This window comes from Nerophis lumbriciformis, linkage group LG02 (genome assembly GCF_033978685.3).
Source record: "Nerophis lumbriciformis linkage group LG02, RoL_Nlum_v2.1, whole genome shotgun sequence".
In the NCBI taxonomy this organism is placed as follows: Eukaryota; Metazoa; Chordata; class Actinopteri; order Syngnathiformes; family Syngnathidae; genus Nerophis; species Nerophis lumbriciformis.
In genome coordinates, this window is record NC_084549.2 from 55,292,124 (window position 1) to 55,312,460 (window position 20,337).

Here is a 20,337-nt window from a genome sequence, read left to right on the forward strand (position 1 = left end):
AAATAAATTGATTGATTGGTTCGGAGCTGTTAGTAAAAATACAGTATGTTAAAAATACAGAGTTGTGTCCTGCCCTAAATCTTTGTGTTAATACCATATGGAAAAATGGGTGTTTTTCTGACATAGTTGCAAATGCTGATTAATCAAGATTAATTAATTGGAAAAAATGTTAATCATGGACTGTTTATTAGCAATTGCTGGGTAGGGTTAAATATGTTTGCTTCTTTCTACTTCTGTTGGGCATATCAAATTGTGGAAAGAGAAATCATATCATGTTCCTTATTGTAAATTGTGAGGCATGATCAAAATGAACTTAACTATAACTATGACTACTTTACAGTACTTTCCTCGACGCAGTGACACGACGAGCAATGGGTGAGCAAGCAGTGCAGCTGGCCAAAGAAGTGCATTACTCATCTGCTGGTACCGTGGAGTTCCTGGTAGATTCTAAAAAGAACTTCTACTTCCTCGAGATGAACACACGGCTACAGGTTGGCAAGGCTTTTGTGTGTGCAAATTCATACATTCAATTTGTTTATTAATTAGAAAATAGGCAGGCAATTGTATACATTACACAAAATCCGACACAACACTAATTAAGTCATGTAGTTCATTGAACAATGTTATAACCAGAATGAGACAGAAATGGTCTACTGTACTGATTATCACTCACTGATAACCATTCACTTAATAGATGTCACATCAGACCTATACAGTATATGTCTCTGGTGAATGTGTTCCCTGGTGGTGTTCACAATATGGTTGTTGTTGCTGTGGCCGGGGGTAGCTGGTGAGTGACCGTCTTGTATAGCAATAGGTAGTTCGTCTGCTTAGTGACAAAACAACTCGTTTTTAGTTTCATGAATGCGATAATTCTTTGTGATTAATCGCATGAGTTTATACGTTAAATTTGATAGCCCTATTCAAATTGAAACATTTCTAATCGGTTTTTAGTAGGGCGGTTTTTAGGGCATACATTTCTAGTATTATTGCTAAAACAATCTTTGTTTTACCATTTGATCCAGGTTGAGCATCCCATAACAGAGTGTATTACTGGTATTGACCTGGTGGAGCAGATGATCCGGGTTGCCAAGGGTTACCAACTACAACACAAACAGGAAGATATTCCAATAAATGGCTGGGCCTTTGAGAGCCGTGTCTACGCTGAGGTTTGCAATACTCTTCACTATACATTGTGCATTTGTTAAAATATACAATAAAACAAAAGATATCTAAATCTCAAGCTTTTGCTTCCATAGCCACACAAGGCACCGCCATTTAGCACTAACGTTGCGCCTTTACATGATAATGTAAGAATTACTGTATGCTGTGAATTTTATATTTGATTATGACATAGTTCTAACTTATTTCTGACTTATAAGATGTGTTTTTTGCGAAACAACTGCCTATAAGGCTCTTCTGTGGATGATTTGTAGTTTAAAGTCCCCGTTGTCTGTCATTATGGACCCCAGATACACAAAGTTCTTGACAGGCTCTACATTACAAGGGGAGGTGGATCCGGTCCATCACCAATATACATGAACTTGGTATTCGTACAGCTCTCTTGGAGGCCAAGCTTCTCTGCCTCTTCGCTGTATATGCCCAAAATGTCTCTTAGCTCGCTGTAGGATGTGCTGAAGAGGATGGTGTCGTCAGCGTAGTGTAGGTCGATTACGTGGTAGTTGTCGAAGTACACTTTAGGGATCCACTCACAAACCCTTTACATCAGGTTGTCAATGATGCAGTCAAAAAGGTCAGGAGCAGCCACACAGCCCTGGCGAACGCCTTTGGAGATAGGAAACCAGTCAGAGTCTTTGTCGTTAATATGGAAAAAAGTCTTTGCATTGTTGTAAAGCAGCTTGAACAGGGCAACGATCTTAGACGATGATCCTCGGGCCAAAAAGATACTCCACAGTGAAGCGTGGCAGACAGTGTCAAAGGTAGGGTTCAGATCTATGAACCCGATGTAGAGAGGGCGGTCTTTTCTATCACTAGATGATTGGCTGAGATGTGGTCTGTTATGGAGCGGTTCGGCTTGAAGCCAGCTTGCTGGGTAGCGCTCGGGCCTGGCCCGTGAGAGGTGGAATTTAACTACGGCAGGTTTGCCTGATCAGGTTATTATACCATTCAGAGTGCGAGAGCCGCTTCCACACGTTCCTTGTATAATTGCAAGTGCCGTGTTTTTGAATAATAGTGTACTTCTCGGAACGTAATTTATTTTCAGTGCTAAGTGGTGGATCTGTTGTTTCCTGCAGGATTTGATGGAAAGACGGAAAGTTTTTTCCGTAATCAAGGTATAGTTGGCGGCTATCTCCGCTTACCATGAGGCATTAAAGATAAGCCAGTTGAGCAGCAACCTTTGGTATGCCGATTTATGAAAAGGGCACGTCACTCACTCCCAGTTTGTCGGGATCTGTGCGTGGTGATGAAGGCTCTTTCACATCATCTATTGGAGCTGATGGAAATTAAAGGTGTTTCTTTAAAGACAGTATTGCTCACATGCTTTAACTACAGCAAAGCATGTGAGTGACCGCCGGGCTTACTCGATTAGCCCAGCTTGTTTACAATTTGCTTCAGGTCTGAAGAGGGTCTGCTTGCGGCCTAACCCTACTTTTGTGCCTGAGGTGGTTGTATTCATCTATAGGTGTTCCACTGTGGGGTTCAGGGCCTTTATCCTCCTCCATTTGCACCAGTGGAGGAGCAGAGCTTTAACTTGTTTTGCCCTGTTAGGGCATTGCACGAGTATGTTACAAAAAAAGCGGAGTTCAGATAAGTGGATTTGCTCTTTGTATCATGGGCAAGCCACATACTAGACAGAGGTTGTCTCACTGGATTGTGGAGGCCATTTCGATGGCCTATACTTGTAAGGGAGTACAACACAGATCCCATTCAATCTGGTTTCATTGAGCGTATGAAATAGATTCTGATGACTTGCTGTCATCAGAGGTTAATAGGCTACAGCAGGGGTGTCCAAATTACGGCCTACGTTCCAAGTGCGGCCCACTAGCGTTGTCAATTTGGCCAGCCAGACATGGCAAGTTATAAAAGAAGTATGCCCTGCGGTATGTCGTAAGTTTAATTTTATATCATTGCAAACATGCCGCTGCCTTGTGGACATAAGTAATGTTAGTCAATGATCATGAGTTTTATATTATAGCTTAGTGAGCATAGCGTCAAAAGGGGTTACATTTCTTCGCAAGGACAGAGAGAAAGAGCAAGGCCAGGTCGAAAAGCTGTTGTTCCTGTGGGTAAATGAGAAGCAACGAGCAGGTAATAGCATTACTGAGGCTATTATTTGCGAAAAGGCTTGCCATTTATCAAGCACTTCAAGGATTTTATCGGCGGAGGGCCCTTGTACTGAAGCACATTTTTAACTGATGAGACCAGGCTTTTTATTGAAAAAGATCCCTAAGGCGGATGTATAATACAGCTGAGCAGAAGGTACAACAGGGACACAAGTTGATGAATCATCGGCGTTTACAATTCCCAGACAAAGTAAAAAGTATTTTCCAATATTTTTTATTATAGCAATATGGTCGGTAACGTTTTGGAGCGCACCAAAGGCGAAGGGACATTTGTGTGTATGTTTTGACAATTAAGCTGGCTGTTGTAGTTTGTGTGTTGTTTTGGTGTGTGTTCTATGTATGTATGTGTATGTGTTTGTGTGTATGTGTGTGTGTGTGTGTGTATATATACACACGTATATGTATATATATACATGTATGTGTGTGTGTATATATATATATATACATATATATATATATATACACACATACTTATACTGTGTATATATGTAAGTATGTAATATGTATATGTGTGTTTATATATATATATATGAGTGCGAGTGCGAGTGCGAGTGCGTGTGCGTGTGCGCGTGTGTGTGCGTGTGTGTGTGTGTGTGTGTGTGTGTGTATTAGTGTCCTTAAAGTGTGCATTTAAAAAAAATCAAATAGGATCTTTTGTCAAGGCTAGAACCAATTACTCATGTTAATACTGTTTCCCATGGGGAACTCTGCGTCACTATACAAACTTTTCGGTTTGCGAACCATGTTCAAGAAACAATTACGTTCGTAAATCGAGGTTCCACTGTTTCTAACTGTATATACTTCAGTATGGACAAATGATCGGAGGATGTCTAGTGGATACAGTGTGGTCTTCTTCCTTAAGATAAGTTGCACTTCTCCATCTCTTCATTATTTTCATCTCTTAGGACCCTTTCAAGTCATTTGGTCTTCCCTCCATTGGAAGATTATCCCAATACAAGGAGCCAGTCAAGCTCAACAATGTAAGCATTGAATAAAAATTGTGTCTTACACAACATTTGAAACATTGAATCCTTACTCTAATAATATCCTTTTTAATATACTGTTTTCAATGTGCTCTGCTAGGTCCGGGTGGACAGTGGCATCCAAGAGGGAAGCGACATCAGCATTTATTATGATCCCATGATTTCCAAGGTTAGTCAACTGTTAAACAAAAAATGTTCCACCCCCATAAGTCATAATGACATGGTCGATCATGAAAAGTATCCATGGGGTTATTTGTTTATCTTTTTCAAGTTGATAACCTATGGAGCTACAAGAGCAGAAGCCCTTGCCAAGATGGAGGATGCTCTGGATAACTATGTCATCAGGGGTACAGCCAATTGATTTTTCATTTGGAGCATGAAATAGTTTATTTTTTGTTATTATAATGAAGTGTGATTTTGCTTTCAGGTGTGACCCACAACATTCCGCTCTTGAGAGAAATAATCACGCACCCTCGTTTTATTTCCGGTGACATTAGCACCAACTTCCTTCCAGAGGTTTACCCTGATGGATTTAAAGGCCACCAACTTCAGGTGGAAGAACAGCAAGAGTTGATTGCCTCTGCAGCAGCACTGTACATCACAGCCCAGCTCTCTTCCCAAAAGGTTCTTGGTAACTTGAGGTGAGGACATTCAGTATATTTTATATAGTTGGCTAAAAATGTCTGAATGACTATTATTCAGCTATTGAAAGAAAGCACACAGCCTTTGTTATTTTCAAAAAAGTAAATGCTTATACATGTATATATTAAATGGGGTAAATTACTTTTTAGAAGATGTCCATTATGGAAAGCTCTTTGTTCAGTCAAGTCTTGTTCCTAACGAGGATTGCATAGGGGCAACACTTTCTGATACGTTTCCAAGTATTTTCTGGAATATTTCAATTAAAACTTTAACTGAGCAATTTTGGAGAAAAAAAATCTAGGTTTTATGCTGCCGATTCAGATACCGATCATCCATAAGTGAGATCGGCCCATACTGACCACATGAATTAAGGGAACGTTTATCAATTTATTTATGGTGAGTGCTATTGCCAGTTTAACAATGGCATAATATTTAAATAGAAATTTATAGATTAGTAGTTTAATAAGTTCCTTATCAATTTACTTGTTAATTTCCTGCTAATGCCCTCTCACTATCTTCTGTAATGTAGTTCCATCCAGAGCCGAGAGAGAGTATGGACAACTCAGTTTCTGACGATCTCCTTAATGATTGGTCAAAAGCCCCTCCCATGAATGCAGTGTGCCATGTTCTTTTAATTGAAGAATTTTCGCTGTGTAAACATGCTGTGTTGTGCGGCATTGGGACGCACCACTCGACAAAAATGCGGGAAGCATTTGCATCGCTTTGAAGAAAACTGTGGAAAAAGTAAAGGTTAGCAGCAAAGGCTGGAGTGCCAATGAAAGACAACAGTATCTTGTGCGAGGTAATCAAGCATACAGTACATACAAATGGGAAACATGGTATAGCGCACTCTTAGTAATAGTAAATTAATACACTTTGCCTGAAAAACCTTGCTTCAAAAGTGCATCTTTTTTTGCATGTGTCACAAATCAGAATCACAGAGATGGTCTAAAATAAACTTCTTAGATTCATCGGTCACAACATTAGGTACAACTTCAGGCAGCAGTCTTGCCTGAGTCGGCTCAACAGAGGGCGAGGAGGCCATCATGGTGTCGTACGCAGTACGAGAATAACAACATATGTACAGTAGATTTGTTGCCGTTGCCCCGCTGTTAAAAAAGACTCCAAAACAGCTTTCAGAAGCATCCAAAACTGCGTGCAAGCTCACGCCCGAATGCATGAACCTTATGATTTGACACGTTGGCTTTGTTTAATAAGAGTATCCAACATTCTAACAACATTTGTAACATTAACGTCTTCCATACTGAGTTTTTTGGTTTTTCATTTGAATCAGCATTTAGCGAGGTGATGACGCTGCAACTTTTGCTTGGTGCCCATCCAATGAGATTTATGAAGACTGCCTAAAGAAAATATGCGCATTTCTACAGTAATTGATTATATAGAGCTGCATGTCAGGTAATGGCACTAGGAGATGGCTGACGTTACATCTTCAATAAATACACTTTTCTCATTTAATCAATGGAAATAATGTTTGGGGATGATGACATCATCATAATTTAACCTAACAATAGAGCAAAAACTTTGAAACCTTTCCTTGAAGAAAGATACATAAGTCATGGTTTGGCCTGCAAATAGTCCGGATCAGAATCCAATTGAAAATCTGTGTTGAAATTGGAGAAAATTGTCCATGACAAGACTCCAACCTGCAAAGCTCATCTGACAATTGCAATCAGAGAAAGTTGGAAAAAGATTAATGAAGAGTACTGTTTGTCACTCGTAAGTCTATGTCTCAGAGACGGCAAGCTGTTATAAAAGCCAGTGGTGGTGCAACAAAATACTAGTGATGTGTAGGAAGTGTTTTTTTGTTTGCTTTTAATGATTTCATTAGTCCTGCGATGAGGTGGCGACTTGTCCAGGGTGTACCCCGCCTTCCGCCCGATTGTAGCTGAGATAGGCTCCAGCGCCCCCCGCGACCCCAAAGGGAATAAGCGGTAGAAAATGGATGGATGGATGGATTTCATTAGTTTTTCTTCAGAATTGAGTGATTCCATAATTTGCTAAAAGTCTACTGGATCTGAAAAATGAACTGTTACTGACTACCGCAATTTATTTCGTTGATTTCTTCAAGTGTTTCTTAAAGCCAGAAAGTTGCCGTTTGAAATGACTATACTTTTGTGTCATGTCTGTCATTGTTTTGGTTTTTTTTTCTCTAAGATTAAGAAACTGAATAAACATCCTCCAAGACTGGTGACTCCATAATTTCTTCCAGGGATTGTATATGTGCCTGCCTCTGGGTGTTGGTGGTATATGAGGCCTCTTATACGAGATTATAGCTGTGTTCTTGGAGAACATCGTGTTTATTCTCCTGACCTCTATTTCTCTTGTGTATATCTTCAGGCGGGTCGGTAAGGCGTGAGTCTTTTCTTGGCAGTCTTGAGTGCTTCAGCTGTGGACATCTTGCTAAATTTCTTGGATGGTTTGTTGTTTCTTTTTACACCTTTGCTCAGCTATATTTCAATTAGGGCTGTCAAAATTAAAGTTGTATTGGGTCAGTTTGATTAAAACATTTAACACAATGAACCTATCTGCCGTGCAAAAATCACTTCAAATTCCTGTAATGTCTGGCAACGCTTTTTTGTTTCACCTTTATTTACCCAGGAAAGTCCCATTTGAGATTTAAAATCTCTTTTAAGGGAGTCCTGCACAATATTACACCAATGTCAGTTCCACTGGGAGCGAGGTGGGTGAAGTGTCTGGCCTTAGACGCAACAGCCGTGACTAGGATGACTGAAGCTGGAATCAAACCTGGAACCCTTAAGTTGCTGACACATTGCCCAAACCGCATGTGTAAATGAAATGGACAGCTGATCCAAGCGGCAAGCCGCGAAACCAAAAAACTCAGTATGGAAGATGCTAAACAGAGCATTGGTCTCCTTGTTAAAACATTAATGCTTGACTGAGTTTTCTTAAAATATAAATGTGTTTTATTTGCAGGGTGCCCTCAATACCAGTAGAGTGTACCTGCTGGGAGCTTTGTGCACAGCTAGGAGACCGATGGCATGACCTGGAAGTTAATAAATCAGGAGACATATATACGGTAAGCATATTGTAATTTTAGCCGCCTAATTTTTAGAATATTGTTCCATCCATCCATCTTCTTACGCTTAGCCGGAGTCGGGTCGCGGGCGCAGCAGCCTAAGCAGAGAAGCCCAGACTTCCCTCTGTCTGCTACTTTGTGCCGCTCCTCCCGAGTTTTCCCAGGCCAGATCGGTGACATCGTCTCTCCAACGTGTCCTGGGTCTTCTTCTTGGCCTTATACCTGACACGCACTATACACCTCCACAGCAGCCTTACTCTGAGCTACCTCCAAATGACAAAGCTTTTCACCCTATCTCTAAAGGAGCCCCGCTACCTGACGAGGAAACAAATTTTGTCCGCTGTGCACGTGATCTTGTCCTTTCTGTCACAACCCAAAACTCATGACCATAGATTAGGATGGGAACGTATATCGACAGGTATATTTAGAGCTTTACCTTCCTGCTCAGCTCCTTTTTCACTATGACGGATCGATGCAGGGTCCACATCACGATCCACTCTTCCCTGACTCGTGAGCAAGACCCCGAGGTACTTGAATTCCTCCAGCCTCTCAAACTAGATCATATTAGTACATTGATATCTTTGCATAATCCGTTCCATAATTTCATTCCACATATTGATGCTAAAGGTTTTATGTGTATACAAATGTTTCATTAGATTTTCCTCTGAGGTTATATTTGTCCTTTTTAAAAAAAAAAAAATTGTTATTGGGTAGCAGGTTATAGTTGTGCATACTTTTAGCTGTTTGCAAATGTACCAAATCATTGAGTTCCAGTATTTTGGAGGTGTGTATGTTTTCCAGAACCCACATTATGTTTTATTTAACTGATCTTTTTTGTAACATGTTTAGTGAATGAAGTGTACTTTAGTAATCATTTCTACACAATAACTCAAATATGGTAACACTAGCGAGCAGTAAAAAGTGTGCAGTGATTTTTGGTCCAGAAATTCCTTGCCACCTTGTGTTTTATATTTCTTATATGCGATTTCCAGTTCATTTTATTGCCTTTTATTACACTCCAAAATTTGGTTTATTTTACTCTTTCAATATCTGCTGCGTCTATTTATATTTGTTTGACTTTCTCTTCTACTGTTACTGAAAAGCATTAGTTTGGTTTTACTGAGATTCAGAGAGTCTGTTTTAACCATCTCTTTAATTTTTTCATTTCGTTTATTTGTATTAGCTTCGGAGTATTTTCTTCTGAACAAAACACAGTTGTGCCATCCGCAAATAATACTAACTTTAAGTCATTTGTAACTTTACAACTTTTGTGTATATATAGATTGAATAAGTTTGGTCCCGGTATTGATCCTTGTGGTATACCACAAGATATGTTTAGTTCTGTTGACATTCTTTCACCTACCTTCACATATGTTGCTTAAATAGCTTCTTAGCAAGTTCAATACCAATCTTCTGATGCCATATCATTCTAGTTTGTTGATTAATTATGATTCATTGTGTCAAATACTTTAGTTAGATTCATAAATACTACTGTACACTCTTTACCATCTATTGCATTGGTTAATTTCTCTGTTATTTTCATTAATGCAATTGATGTTGAGATGTTTGCTCTGTATTGGTTATCCCTAAGTGTTCCACTTTTGTTTATGAATGTGTCTAATCTGTTATAAATAATTTTTCAATAATTTTAGAAAACTGTGGAAGTAAAGAAACGTGTGTAATTGCCGTTTGTCTCCAGTCTTAAGAATTGGTGCAACTTTTGCTATTTTCATTTTGATTGAGAATTTTCCTGTTTGAAATGATAGGTTGCTGATATACTGTATGTTAAAGGTTGTGAAATAATGTAATATTTTACTTCGTTTTATAAGGGGTATGAAGCCCTTTGCAATTAGAACTGGTAAACATAATGCCACACCGTTGCAGTCACTGTTTACGGAATGTCGCGCAACGTTAATTGAGCATTTATGGGATAGTTTGGGTTTTCGGAACAAAGGGTTATTTACTGTACCAGCATGCACAAGACCTTGATACAACGTTGGTTATACAGTACATACATGTCCTCTAAAACTGATTTCGAAACAATGTTACAAAATTGTTGTATTTGTAAATTGATGTCTAATGTTGCTTCATGCTTACATACTGTACATTACCTTTTGCATTATATTAATTTATATCATTACGTGTTGTCTACCTTGTACTTTTTTTTTATGTCATTGCCTGAAATAAATGAATAAAAAAAAAAAAAAAACGTTAGATCTATGTTGTTGAAATGACCAAATTTCAATGGTCAAATCAACATCAGAAAGCAACATTGGTTAAACGTAGTCAAAAAGCATGTTGTTACAATGTTAAGTTTGAGTTGCTCAACGTTAGGACATAATTCAACAAGTTCTCAATGTTGTTTCAGTGTGTTGTGCCTGCTGGGATTTTTTAAATCGATATCTAGTTCAGCAAAATTTGGCTAGTATTGGACCATCCCTTGTTTAAAGATAATTCTTGTTGGTGTGTGGACCAAAAATTTCTTCTGGCATGTGTGCAAACCTGTAGAAAAATCTGACCTTATACACAAATCAACTCATAACCTTTATTTCATGTTTCTTTTTCTGCCTTTTTGAATGACTTTCTCCCTACATACACTGCTCACGAACATTATTTGCAATGGTATAACTTGAGGCATTAATCACCAAATACCTTCATCACCACCATTGTTGTCACTGCCTAACTTACCACAGTATCACAATTAGCTTCTTTTTTTATAGGTGCAAGTGGATGGAGTACGTGTGGATGTCCAGGGACAGTGGAACTTGGCTTCCCCACTGTTACCACTCACCATCAACGGCATACACAGAATGTTGCAGGTATTACACAGATTGACACTATCAGTTAATTAGGCATTATCTTTGTCATGGCAGATTTGTAATTCAAATCAGCAGATTGTGCAGGTGGTAATACATTTGAGGTTCGTCATTGAACAACTATTATGTTTTCCACGTACTGTCAAACAATTGGAGAATTCTTTGTGGAAGACTATGTGGTCATCTACAACCCCAGGCAAAAAAAAATAAAATCACAATTCTTTGAGGATGTTCTTCCAGTTGATTAATTTTGTTGAAAAAAAGCTGATAACAGACATAGCAGAACTAATGTTAATGTTTTTGGCTTTAAAAAACATTAAAATAAATCAATAATATGAATTGTTGTAGTCAGTTACAGTTTCATTTTTAGATTTAGCAGAGTGAAACAATTATAGAATCCCACAATTTAGAGAAAAAAATATGGAATTACCGTGTAAATTTTCATTTTCAAAGCCAACATCTGCATTAGATTAAAACTGTTAATTAGTCTGCAGTTAAAAAGGAGTGCTCTCACCTTGGAGAGCTGTTGCACCATATGGATTGACATGACTCAAACACGAGAGATGTCAATTGAAACAAATGAGAGGATTAACAAACTTCTTCAAAAAGGTAAATCATCACGCAATGTTGCGAAAGATGTTGATTGTTAAGTCAGCTGTGTCTAAAATCTGGACCAAAAACAAACAACATGGAAGGGTTATAAAAGGCAAGCATACCGGTAGACCAAGAAATACATCAGAGTGTCAAGGCAGAAAACGTAAAGCAATATGCCTCGAAAAAAGAAATTTTTAACAAAACAAATGAAGTACAAAAGGGTGTAAACCGGAGTCACTAGCCACGGGAACATAGGCAAAATGTATTTAATCTGATCATAAATGGGATTATAATGTTCCTGTGTACATGGACCCTGAAAAAATATCCGATTATTATGTGCGTTTTCATGCATCACACCTCAAATCGGAATACTTGATTTTGACATGCACAGAACATAACATAAATGTAAAGGTGTGTTATTGTTTGTGCTATGGCGCCATTTTTTGGATGAGTTCGCTCACTGCAGGTGCTGAAGAAGAAGAAGCATTGACAACCGCTGTAAACAAACATGACTTTGTGCATTTTTGCTTGTCCGACGTTGTCACATTATTTATTTACTTTTCCTTGTTTTCACTACTTTTGTTTTATCTTTCTATTTGAAGTGTAGCTGTTCTGTGCCCTTCATGTTGTGATATGTATGGATTGACGCGCGTCTTCATGTTACAACATTCTGTGTACGTGCTTGAGGCTAGCAGTTAGCACTTGAAGTAGCTGTAAGACCATGAGAGACGACAACTGGATCCCTCCTTTTATTGTTATATCGACACACGATAACTCCAGACTATACTTTTTGTTTTTGCCAGTCTCTGTTTTAGAGCAACAATCTTAAAAGCATATAACGCCACGTCTGTACTTGTCTAATGGAGGGGAGACAGCAGCAAGAGTAAGACAATCGCTTTATTCCGAGACTATTAAATTTAGTCCCCGCCTCTACCACCAAAATTTAGCTGACGTCAAAGACATACGCAGTAAGGATAATCTCAACCCAAATTTCAGAAGATTTGTTTTCATGCGCTCCAATCTGAATGACATAAACCACCTGTTTTGATCCGAACGTGTGTGCTCGGGTCAAAATATTTAAAATGCCGTGTGTACATGAAGCATTTTTATACCGGTTAGGCTTTTAATGCGATTTCTTGTGTCCATGTGCATATACAGTAGCTACTGTCTGTTACCGAACCGTTAGAAAACGCTTAAAAGAAATGGGATTTGAATACAGAAAAACTAAAGGAAAGCCGTTATTCAAATCTACACAGAAAAAAACAAGGTTACAATGGCCTAAGGAAAAGTCATCGAGACTATGCATGACTGGATGAAAGTCATATTCAGTAATAAATCGCAAATCTGCATTGGGCAAGGTGATGATGCTGGAACTTTTGTTTGGTGCCGTTCCAATTAGATCTATGAAGACGACTGCCTGAAAAAAATCATGCATATTTCCAGTCATTGATGGTATGGAGTTTCATGTCAGGTAATGGCACTGGGAAAATGGCTGTCATTTCAATTGTTGAATAAATGCGCAAGTTTACATTGACATGTTGGACACTTTTCTTATTCCATCAATCGAAAGGATGTTTGGGGTTGATGACATCATTTTTCAAGATGATAATGCAACAACTGTAAAACCTTTCATTGAAGAAAGATACATAAGTCATTGTTTGGCCTACAAATAGTCCGCATCTCATTCCAATTGAAAATCTGTGGTGGAAAAACTCCAACCTGCAAAGCTCATCTGACAACTGCAATCAGAGAAAGTTGGAACAAGATTGATGAAGAGTACTGTTTGTCACTCACTAAGTCCATGTCTCTTACAATATTTTTTTGCTCACAACTTTTTGGCACTGTATTAGAATTTCACAACTCTGAATACATCTAAATGGTTAAAAGTGGAAGTGTAAGAAAGCTTCAGTCATTTTTAGTAAGCATGAGATGGCCCAAACACATAAGAACAGTGTTGTTGCATGAAAAAGCTAGCAGGCAACTGCCAAACAGGGAAACATTGCACAAATGATTGCAGTGTAAACCAACTTGCACAGCAATGCAGAGTTGACCTGTAAACAGAGGAGGTTCTGGTCGAAAGAAACTTTCTTGCCTGGAAAACAGGGGCTGGATGTCCACCCAAAGATATGTTGTCTGTACACAACCTCTTGGATTCAAAATGTTTGCAATTGCAAGATTGTTGCAGAAGGGAAGATATTGTGGGCACTGTGTTGGAATTACACAGCAAATACTGAAGAAATTGAAATGGTTGAAAAGCAATACTGTTAGTTTCCTGTTATCAATGTAATGGCCATTTAAGGCATTTAGACCACAGGTGCCACACCTGGCCAGTAGGGACTATCACAATAACCTGCCATTCATGGTGAAAACGATAAAAGTGAAGACAAAAAAAAACCACCCATAGAATTCCACCTTTTTGACTATGAGTCTGTCAGTGCATCCAGTCTTCAGAGCTCTCAAAACACTACTCTAAAATAACACTAAGGCTAAAAAAATTACATGAATGAAGTTTAAGTAGCACACTTATACTGCGAAGCTGTAGTAGTGTGATTTGCTTATCATACATTATGGACGTTTTTTGTCAGCAATATTATAAACATTATTATGAGTTTTATATTACTTATTATATTATACATATTATGCAATGATAAGACTTCAGTGTGAACTCTGCCGCGCTTCGGTCACATAATGGCAAATAACGATGACTCTAATCATAAGCATCATCATTCACCGAAATAGACGGATACAAAATAAATAATTGACAACGTAGCAGAAACAGACGAAAATAATGTTTTAGGAACTCACGTCAATCAATGTTCCACCACTGCTGCCAACACGCTCAGACATCGAGGCAAATGTCCCCAAAACTGCGGGAGACATCTTCTTTCATAATCTTCTCTGCGGTTCAGAAAATCTTGACTTTGATTGCACAAAATCTTTTAAATTGCAACAAATGCGCCAGTACCGAGACGACTACAATTGAAGCATGTCTACTTCCGAGTTTACTTCCATAAACAGTGCAGGAAGTGCGACTGCGGTCTGGCTCAACCTTGCCAAGGTAGGACTGGATTTTTTAGTATAGTAATGTGGGCATTACTGATGTAACGGATTGGACTGGATAATAAGCGCTGACAGAGGGTCTTCAAATGATTTATAATCATTGTGAATAACTACAGGTTATACAATTATTTATTTAAACTCATATTCCTGTATATTTATATGGAATTTTTCTGCACTTTTTTGTAAAGTAAATAAATAATTTAAAATAAAAAAAATCACATCAAAATATTTTTATTTAGGGGAGCTAAAATTTTCTTAAGCCCCCCTAAAATAGACCTAACGACCCCAATGGTTGTAGTGTTTGCATAATTCCATTATTTTTTCAATCTGCTTTATCTAAAACTGAAATTCTTTCTGACTACCACAATTAATTTTATTGATTTATTTTCGTGTTTCTTAAAGCCACAATGTGGGCATTTGAAATGACTGTAGTTTTGTGTCATGTACTGTATGTTATTTTCTTAATTTCTACAAAATTTATCAACTGAATGAACGTCCTCCAAGACTGGTGATTCTATCATTCCTAGGGTTTAACAACAATGCATGTCTAGTTGTTACATCTGTGTTTACAAACATTTAATATTTTCTTCTTTTGTTTTAGTGTCTATCCCGAGATGCTTCAGGACAGATTGTTCTGCAATATCTGGGCACATCGGTAAAGCTGCTTGGATTATTCTGGTTATGATGACATTTATTCATGGGTTGGTAGAGTCGGGGTACATTGAGTTGTCTTGTGATCAAGAAGTGCTGCAATGCATTAGTCAGATTTTTTGAATTTGGAATATGACTTACTTGTTTTCTGGAACACTGTGTCAATCTTGGTAGACTACAGAGTACATTTGTCATACAGTACTAATGCTAATGCATTCCTTATTAAATACCATAAATATTCAAAGTTTAAATTTTGCGTCTGCAAACGATTTGTGTGTAGAGGTGTTCCTTTTAGATTGTAAATAAAACCCTCCACATCTACTTTCTCCAAAAGTTTATTTCAGACAAAGTGTAGAATAAACTTAATGAATAGTGTATGGATTTACGGGTAAAGAAATTTAAATGAGTATCCAACTTTCTAACATTTTATAAGTCAGAAAAGGTGAACTTCATCATAGTCAAAGTAACATTGAGATTGAGTATACCCATTGAAGTTTAATGTTACAATTACATTGTGTTTTAAATATATGAAGTGTTTTAAAGGGGAACTGCATTTTTGGGGGGAATTTTGTCTATCATTCACAATCCTTATGTGAGAAAAGAACACGCATGTCTTTCTTTTTTGATGCATTCTAATTTGCAACATACGGCAAGTACAAGGTGGCTAACAATAGAGGTAATGGGATTCGCCCTATTAAGCCTATTCAGAGCTTTAAAAACATCCATAAATGTTTTATATATACATTGTAAGTATATTTGTAATGTAGTAACAGGCACATTCATAATAACATGTAATATTTACGTATTTGGTCGTTTTAAGCAAACAGTGGCTCATTACTGTCACAGACACAACTCAACGTTGGCTATTTTCTTCAACAACAACTACTAATGGCAGACTTCATGTGAGAAAACGACTACATTCGGACAAATGATGATTTATATTTATATATTATATATAACAGTTTTGAGCCTGAATATAAAGAGGATGAGCAACGTGTTTTAGAAGCTGAGTGATAAGCAGATCCAGCAAGTAGTACTACTGCTAAGTGCAAAAAAAGAAACACAAACTATCAACATAATAAAACAATCACTTACTGTTCAATGTCTGTTCTCACTGGGATGTCGACTGATGGGATGTTCATATCCTCTTGTTTGGATTAAGATTTAATCATAATTCTAAAGCAGGTTAAAAAAAATACAAATGAGAGGCAGGATTTATAATTATCATGTAAGCATAAATGCAGTACAAGAAATATTTTTTCCTTTCTCACACTGCGTTGTACTCCTTGTTTTTTTGTAGTTTACGCTTCGCATTCTCTCCAAGTTGGCTGCAGAGTTGAACTCTTACATGCCAGAGAAAGTTCCTGAAGACACCAGCAGCATTTTGCGTTCACCAATGCCTGGCACGGTGGTCGCAGTTTCTGTTAAGCCTGGAGATACGGTAAAACATGTGCACTCTGTAGGCAGATACAGAACCGCCCCACCCACCAATCAGATCTGTATCACAATTGTTGGATACAATTTTCTTGGTTCACATGTTCTGTTTTTGTGGTCGTGTAGGTTGCAGAAGGCCAGGAGATCTGTGTGATTGAAGCTATGAAAATGCAGAACAGTATGACTGCCGTAAAGCCAGCAAAGGTCAGTGTAACTATTTAATTATTATATTAATCGCTGACTGACCTGGAGATCATTATCAGTGCATATAAAGAACTTGTTTTATTTGTGTGCTAAACTGTTGTCCACTTTTGTGATACTGCAGGTAAAGTCTGTCCATTGTAAGCCAGGTGAGACGGTAGGTGAAGGAGATCTACTTGTAGAGCTGGAGGATCCCGCTTCTAAGTCCAACTAAAAAACTGATCAAAACTGATAAAAGACTCTAATCAAAGTGTCCTCCAGAAGACATGTATGTCCCCAACAGTGCCTCAGTGTAGTTACAATATAAATGAGGAATGTCAGACTCCAGTGAATCTTGATTTCGAGGCTATGACTCAAGATTTGATATGCATTTTTTTGTCATTGAAATACCATATTAAAATATTTTCACCAGTTTTATAATAGGAATATTTCCTCACCTGTGTTGTCTCACATTAAGTAGTAACTTTGAGCCATTTTACACAAGCTATTTTTCTCTGCTGGATTAAGAAACTGTGATTATTTGATTACATTATAGCAAGTATTTTTGTAGCACAAATACTTGGGTCTCAAAATGGACATATTTGAAAATGCTAGTGTTTCATCTTCTCGAAAAACTCTAGAGATGGTATTGTGTAAAAACACGACATGGGCATACTCAATGGTCTCAAACTGTTAGATGAAGGACTGGCAAAGTGCTGTTTGTGCACCCCAACATGGTGCAGCTCGATTGGCATGTGCGAGAGAATACCTGCACTGGCACATTCAGTGCTTCAGACAGACTTAACAGAGCCTGGGGACTTGTGGCCCCATTTAGGTCTTAAATATTACTTACAGTATGTAACAAGTTAGGGGCTATCGTTGTCCCTTGCCACATCACGCTTCAAATTTAGCAGCTTGTAAAGGTGACTATGTGGGTGTTATTTAATGTCTAAAGGGCTTTCTTAATGTTAAAAATCATATTTAAAAAGCTGTTAACAGGAATGTTATACTCTAGCTATAAAAAACATATTCCATCTACAATTTATATTTTCTACTGCGTGGAAATTCATTGACCACAGTCAGGCCTGGAACCAAAAAACAGCAAGAAACGAGGGATTACTTTTGGTGACCAGAAGTAGATTTGGCTATGGGAGTGTGTGCATAAAAGACACAACCAACAAAAATGCAGTTCAGGTATGTTTAAAATGAAATATTAGGAAATTATGTATAATTAATATTTTACACGTTCGGTAAAGATTTGTATTGATCACCTATGAACAATAAACAATGACGACATTGACAACTTCAATTCAGTGCAATCCAATATGTTCAATACTTGTGTGTTAATTTCACAGATAATGTCCAAAGTTTATATGAAAAGGGTAAAACAAAATTGGTTGATACGAGAAGGGATTCTTATAGCCCCATTAATGTATGGATCTCGCATGAGAGGAAGGTGGGGGGTTAATAATTTTGCAATGCAGTCTGCTGAAACATCGCAACTGACGCTGTGGTCAAAGTTGGAATTGCCACAAAACATGTTTTAAGATAGTCAACACTCTACTGTCATCTGGCGGCTAAAGTGGATAGTGCTGGTTCACAAGTCCAGCAGTACCTGAAACATGTTCTGTGCTGTCCAGTGTTATGGTTATTACATGATGACGCTAATACATGGGATAGCTTCAATCTCCCACAAGATGAGGCTTCACTAACATAGTAGTGGGCCTTGTTAGATGAAGAAGCAAGCTCTGCAGAAAACTTTAATTTCATTAGAAATGTTGGGGTCGTTGTGGTTCGTCACCTTTCTTTTTGCGTTTTGCCATGTGTTGCATCTGATGACCCCCAATTTCCAACCACTTTTTGTAGATGACATTTCTGACCAACATTTGCAACTAACCTACCTCAATGCTGGGAAAGATGTATCAGCTGTGGGAGTAGAACTAACCCATTCACAAAGACGTATGGTGCTGCTGCTAATCAAAACTTAATTTTGCCTTAGGGCAGTGTTTTTCAACCTTTTTTGAGCCAAGGCGCATTTTTTTCATTGAAAAATCCGGAAGCAGACCACCAGCAAAAATCATTAAAAAATGAAACTCAGTAGACAATAAAAAGATTGTAGCTGAGATAGGCTCCAGCGCCCCCCGCAACCCCAAAGGGAATAAGCGGTAGAAAATGGATGGATGGAAACTGGTAGCCCTTCGCATTAATCAGTACCGAAGAAGTAGCTCTAGGTTTCAAAAAGGTTGGTGACCCCTGCTATAGCTCTTGTCTCAAAGTAGGTGTACTGTCACGACCTGTCACATCACGGCGTGACTTATTTTGAGTTTTTTGATGTTTTCCCGTGTGTAGTGTTTTAGTTCTTGTCTTGCGCTCCTACTTTTCTTTTGTCGAGCACAAAGAAAAGAACATTTTAGTTAAATGTAAGTTGTGTCTTGGATCAAAGATCCCATCTACTGCCCAAAACAGCAATTCAAATCTGCTGAAACAGCTACAAAAGCAACATGCTTCGACGAAGCTAGTTAAGAGAGACACACTTCACCTCCTAAGCAACAGCGGCTGGATTTTAACGAGGCACTGCTGGCCAGGACAACATTGATGGAGCCATTGCAGTGTATGTGCTAGAAGACATGCAGGCTATTTCTAGAGTGGAGTCACCCGCTTTCAGGCAGCTAATTAGTATGATACCGGCGTCAAACAGCAAATGGCACGAAAACATTTTCCAAGCTCCTGGACACAGTGGACAGTGAGCACATAAACATGAAAAGCGAACTAAAGAAGACACTCCAAACTCTGCCTCTGCTCATCATTCAGCATTGAAGGTACACACACTCTGTCAATTCTCTTATATACTCTTTTATTCTAGACTTCTAGAATGTTTGATTATCACATCACTCTAAATGTATAGACTATAAAGTTCACAAACATAAAGAGGGATCCTAGTTGGCCAGGGCAATCTTTCCTTATCTCTAAAATAGAACTGGGGAAATGCGTAGAATGTTTTGGGCTTCAGACATGATTTTATTTCAGAATTCCTTGAGAGAAAAAATGCCTGGTTAGACTTTGTGTATGTAAAGTTAAAGTTAAAGTACTTCCTTGGTTCACAGCTGTGTTGTTATTATGCTGTTTGTTACTTATGTACATTATGTTGCAGCTATTTGAAATAGTTTTGTCAATTTGTTCTGGCCTGAAATAAATTGGCCCTTTGAAACATATCTTTGTCTTTGTGTGTTGTATGTAGACCACATTGCTTAGCAGAGTTCAGTGATGCAAATGCATGTCAAGTTGATCAACAGATTGTATTATTCTCCAGTGCAATAACAGTACTGAAATGAAGGCTAAAAGGGCATTAATGGGAGCTTTAAAAAAAAATAAAAAAGTAAAAAAAGAAGTAACTAAATAGTTACTTTTCACAGTAACGCATTACTTTTTGGTGTAAGTAACAGAGTTAGTAACTGAGTTACTTTTGAAATAAAGTAACTAGTTACTGGTTTTCAGTAACTAACCCAACACTGCTAATAATACATCTGCGATGAGTTGGCGACTTGTCCAGGGTGTACCACCGCCTTCCGCTCGATTGTAGCTGAGATAGGCTCCAGCGCCCCCCGCGACCCAAA

The 20,337-nt window shown here is 38.1% G+C and overlaps 1 protein-coding gene across 1 annotated transcript in view; it reads left to right on the forward strand.

The window, feature by feature from the left end:
• Window positions 1-17,164, forward strand: part of pcca (propionyl-CoA carboxylase subunit alpha) — a 41,932-nt gene extending 24,768 nt beyond the window's left edge. The window contains exons 12-23 of the mRNA XM_061964916.1: window positions 341-491; window positions 1,026-1,169; window positions 4,211-4,285; window positions 4,389-4,457; window positions 4,560-4,635; window positions 4,716-4,929; window positions 7,886-7,988; window positions 10,709-10,807; window positions 15,060-15,113; window positions 16,410-16,550; window positions 16,670-16,747; window positions 16,869-17,164. Of these exons, the coding sequence (XP_061820900.1) occupies window positions 341-491; window positions 1,026-1,169; window positions 4,211-4,285; window positions 4,389-4,457; window positions 4,560-4,635; window positions 4,716-4,929; window positions 7,886-7,988; window positions 10,709-10,807; window positions 15,060-15,113; window positions 16,410-16,550; window positions 16,670-16,747; window positions 16,869-16,958 (1,294 nt within the window). The 3' untranslated portion in view covers window positions 16,959-17,164. The remainder of the gene's footprint in view (window positions 1-340; window positions 492-1,025; window positions 1,170-4,210; window positions 4,286-4,388; window positions 4,458-4,559; window positions 4,636-4,715; window positions 4,930-7,885; window positions 7,989-10,708; window positions 10,808-15,059; window positions 15,114-16,409; window positions 16,551-16,669; window positions 16,748-16,868) is intronic.
• Window positions 17,165-20,337: the final 3,173 nt, after the last annotated feature.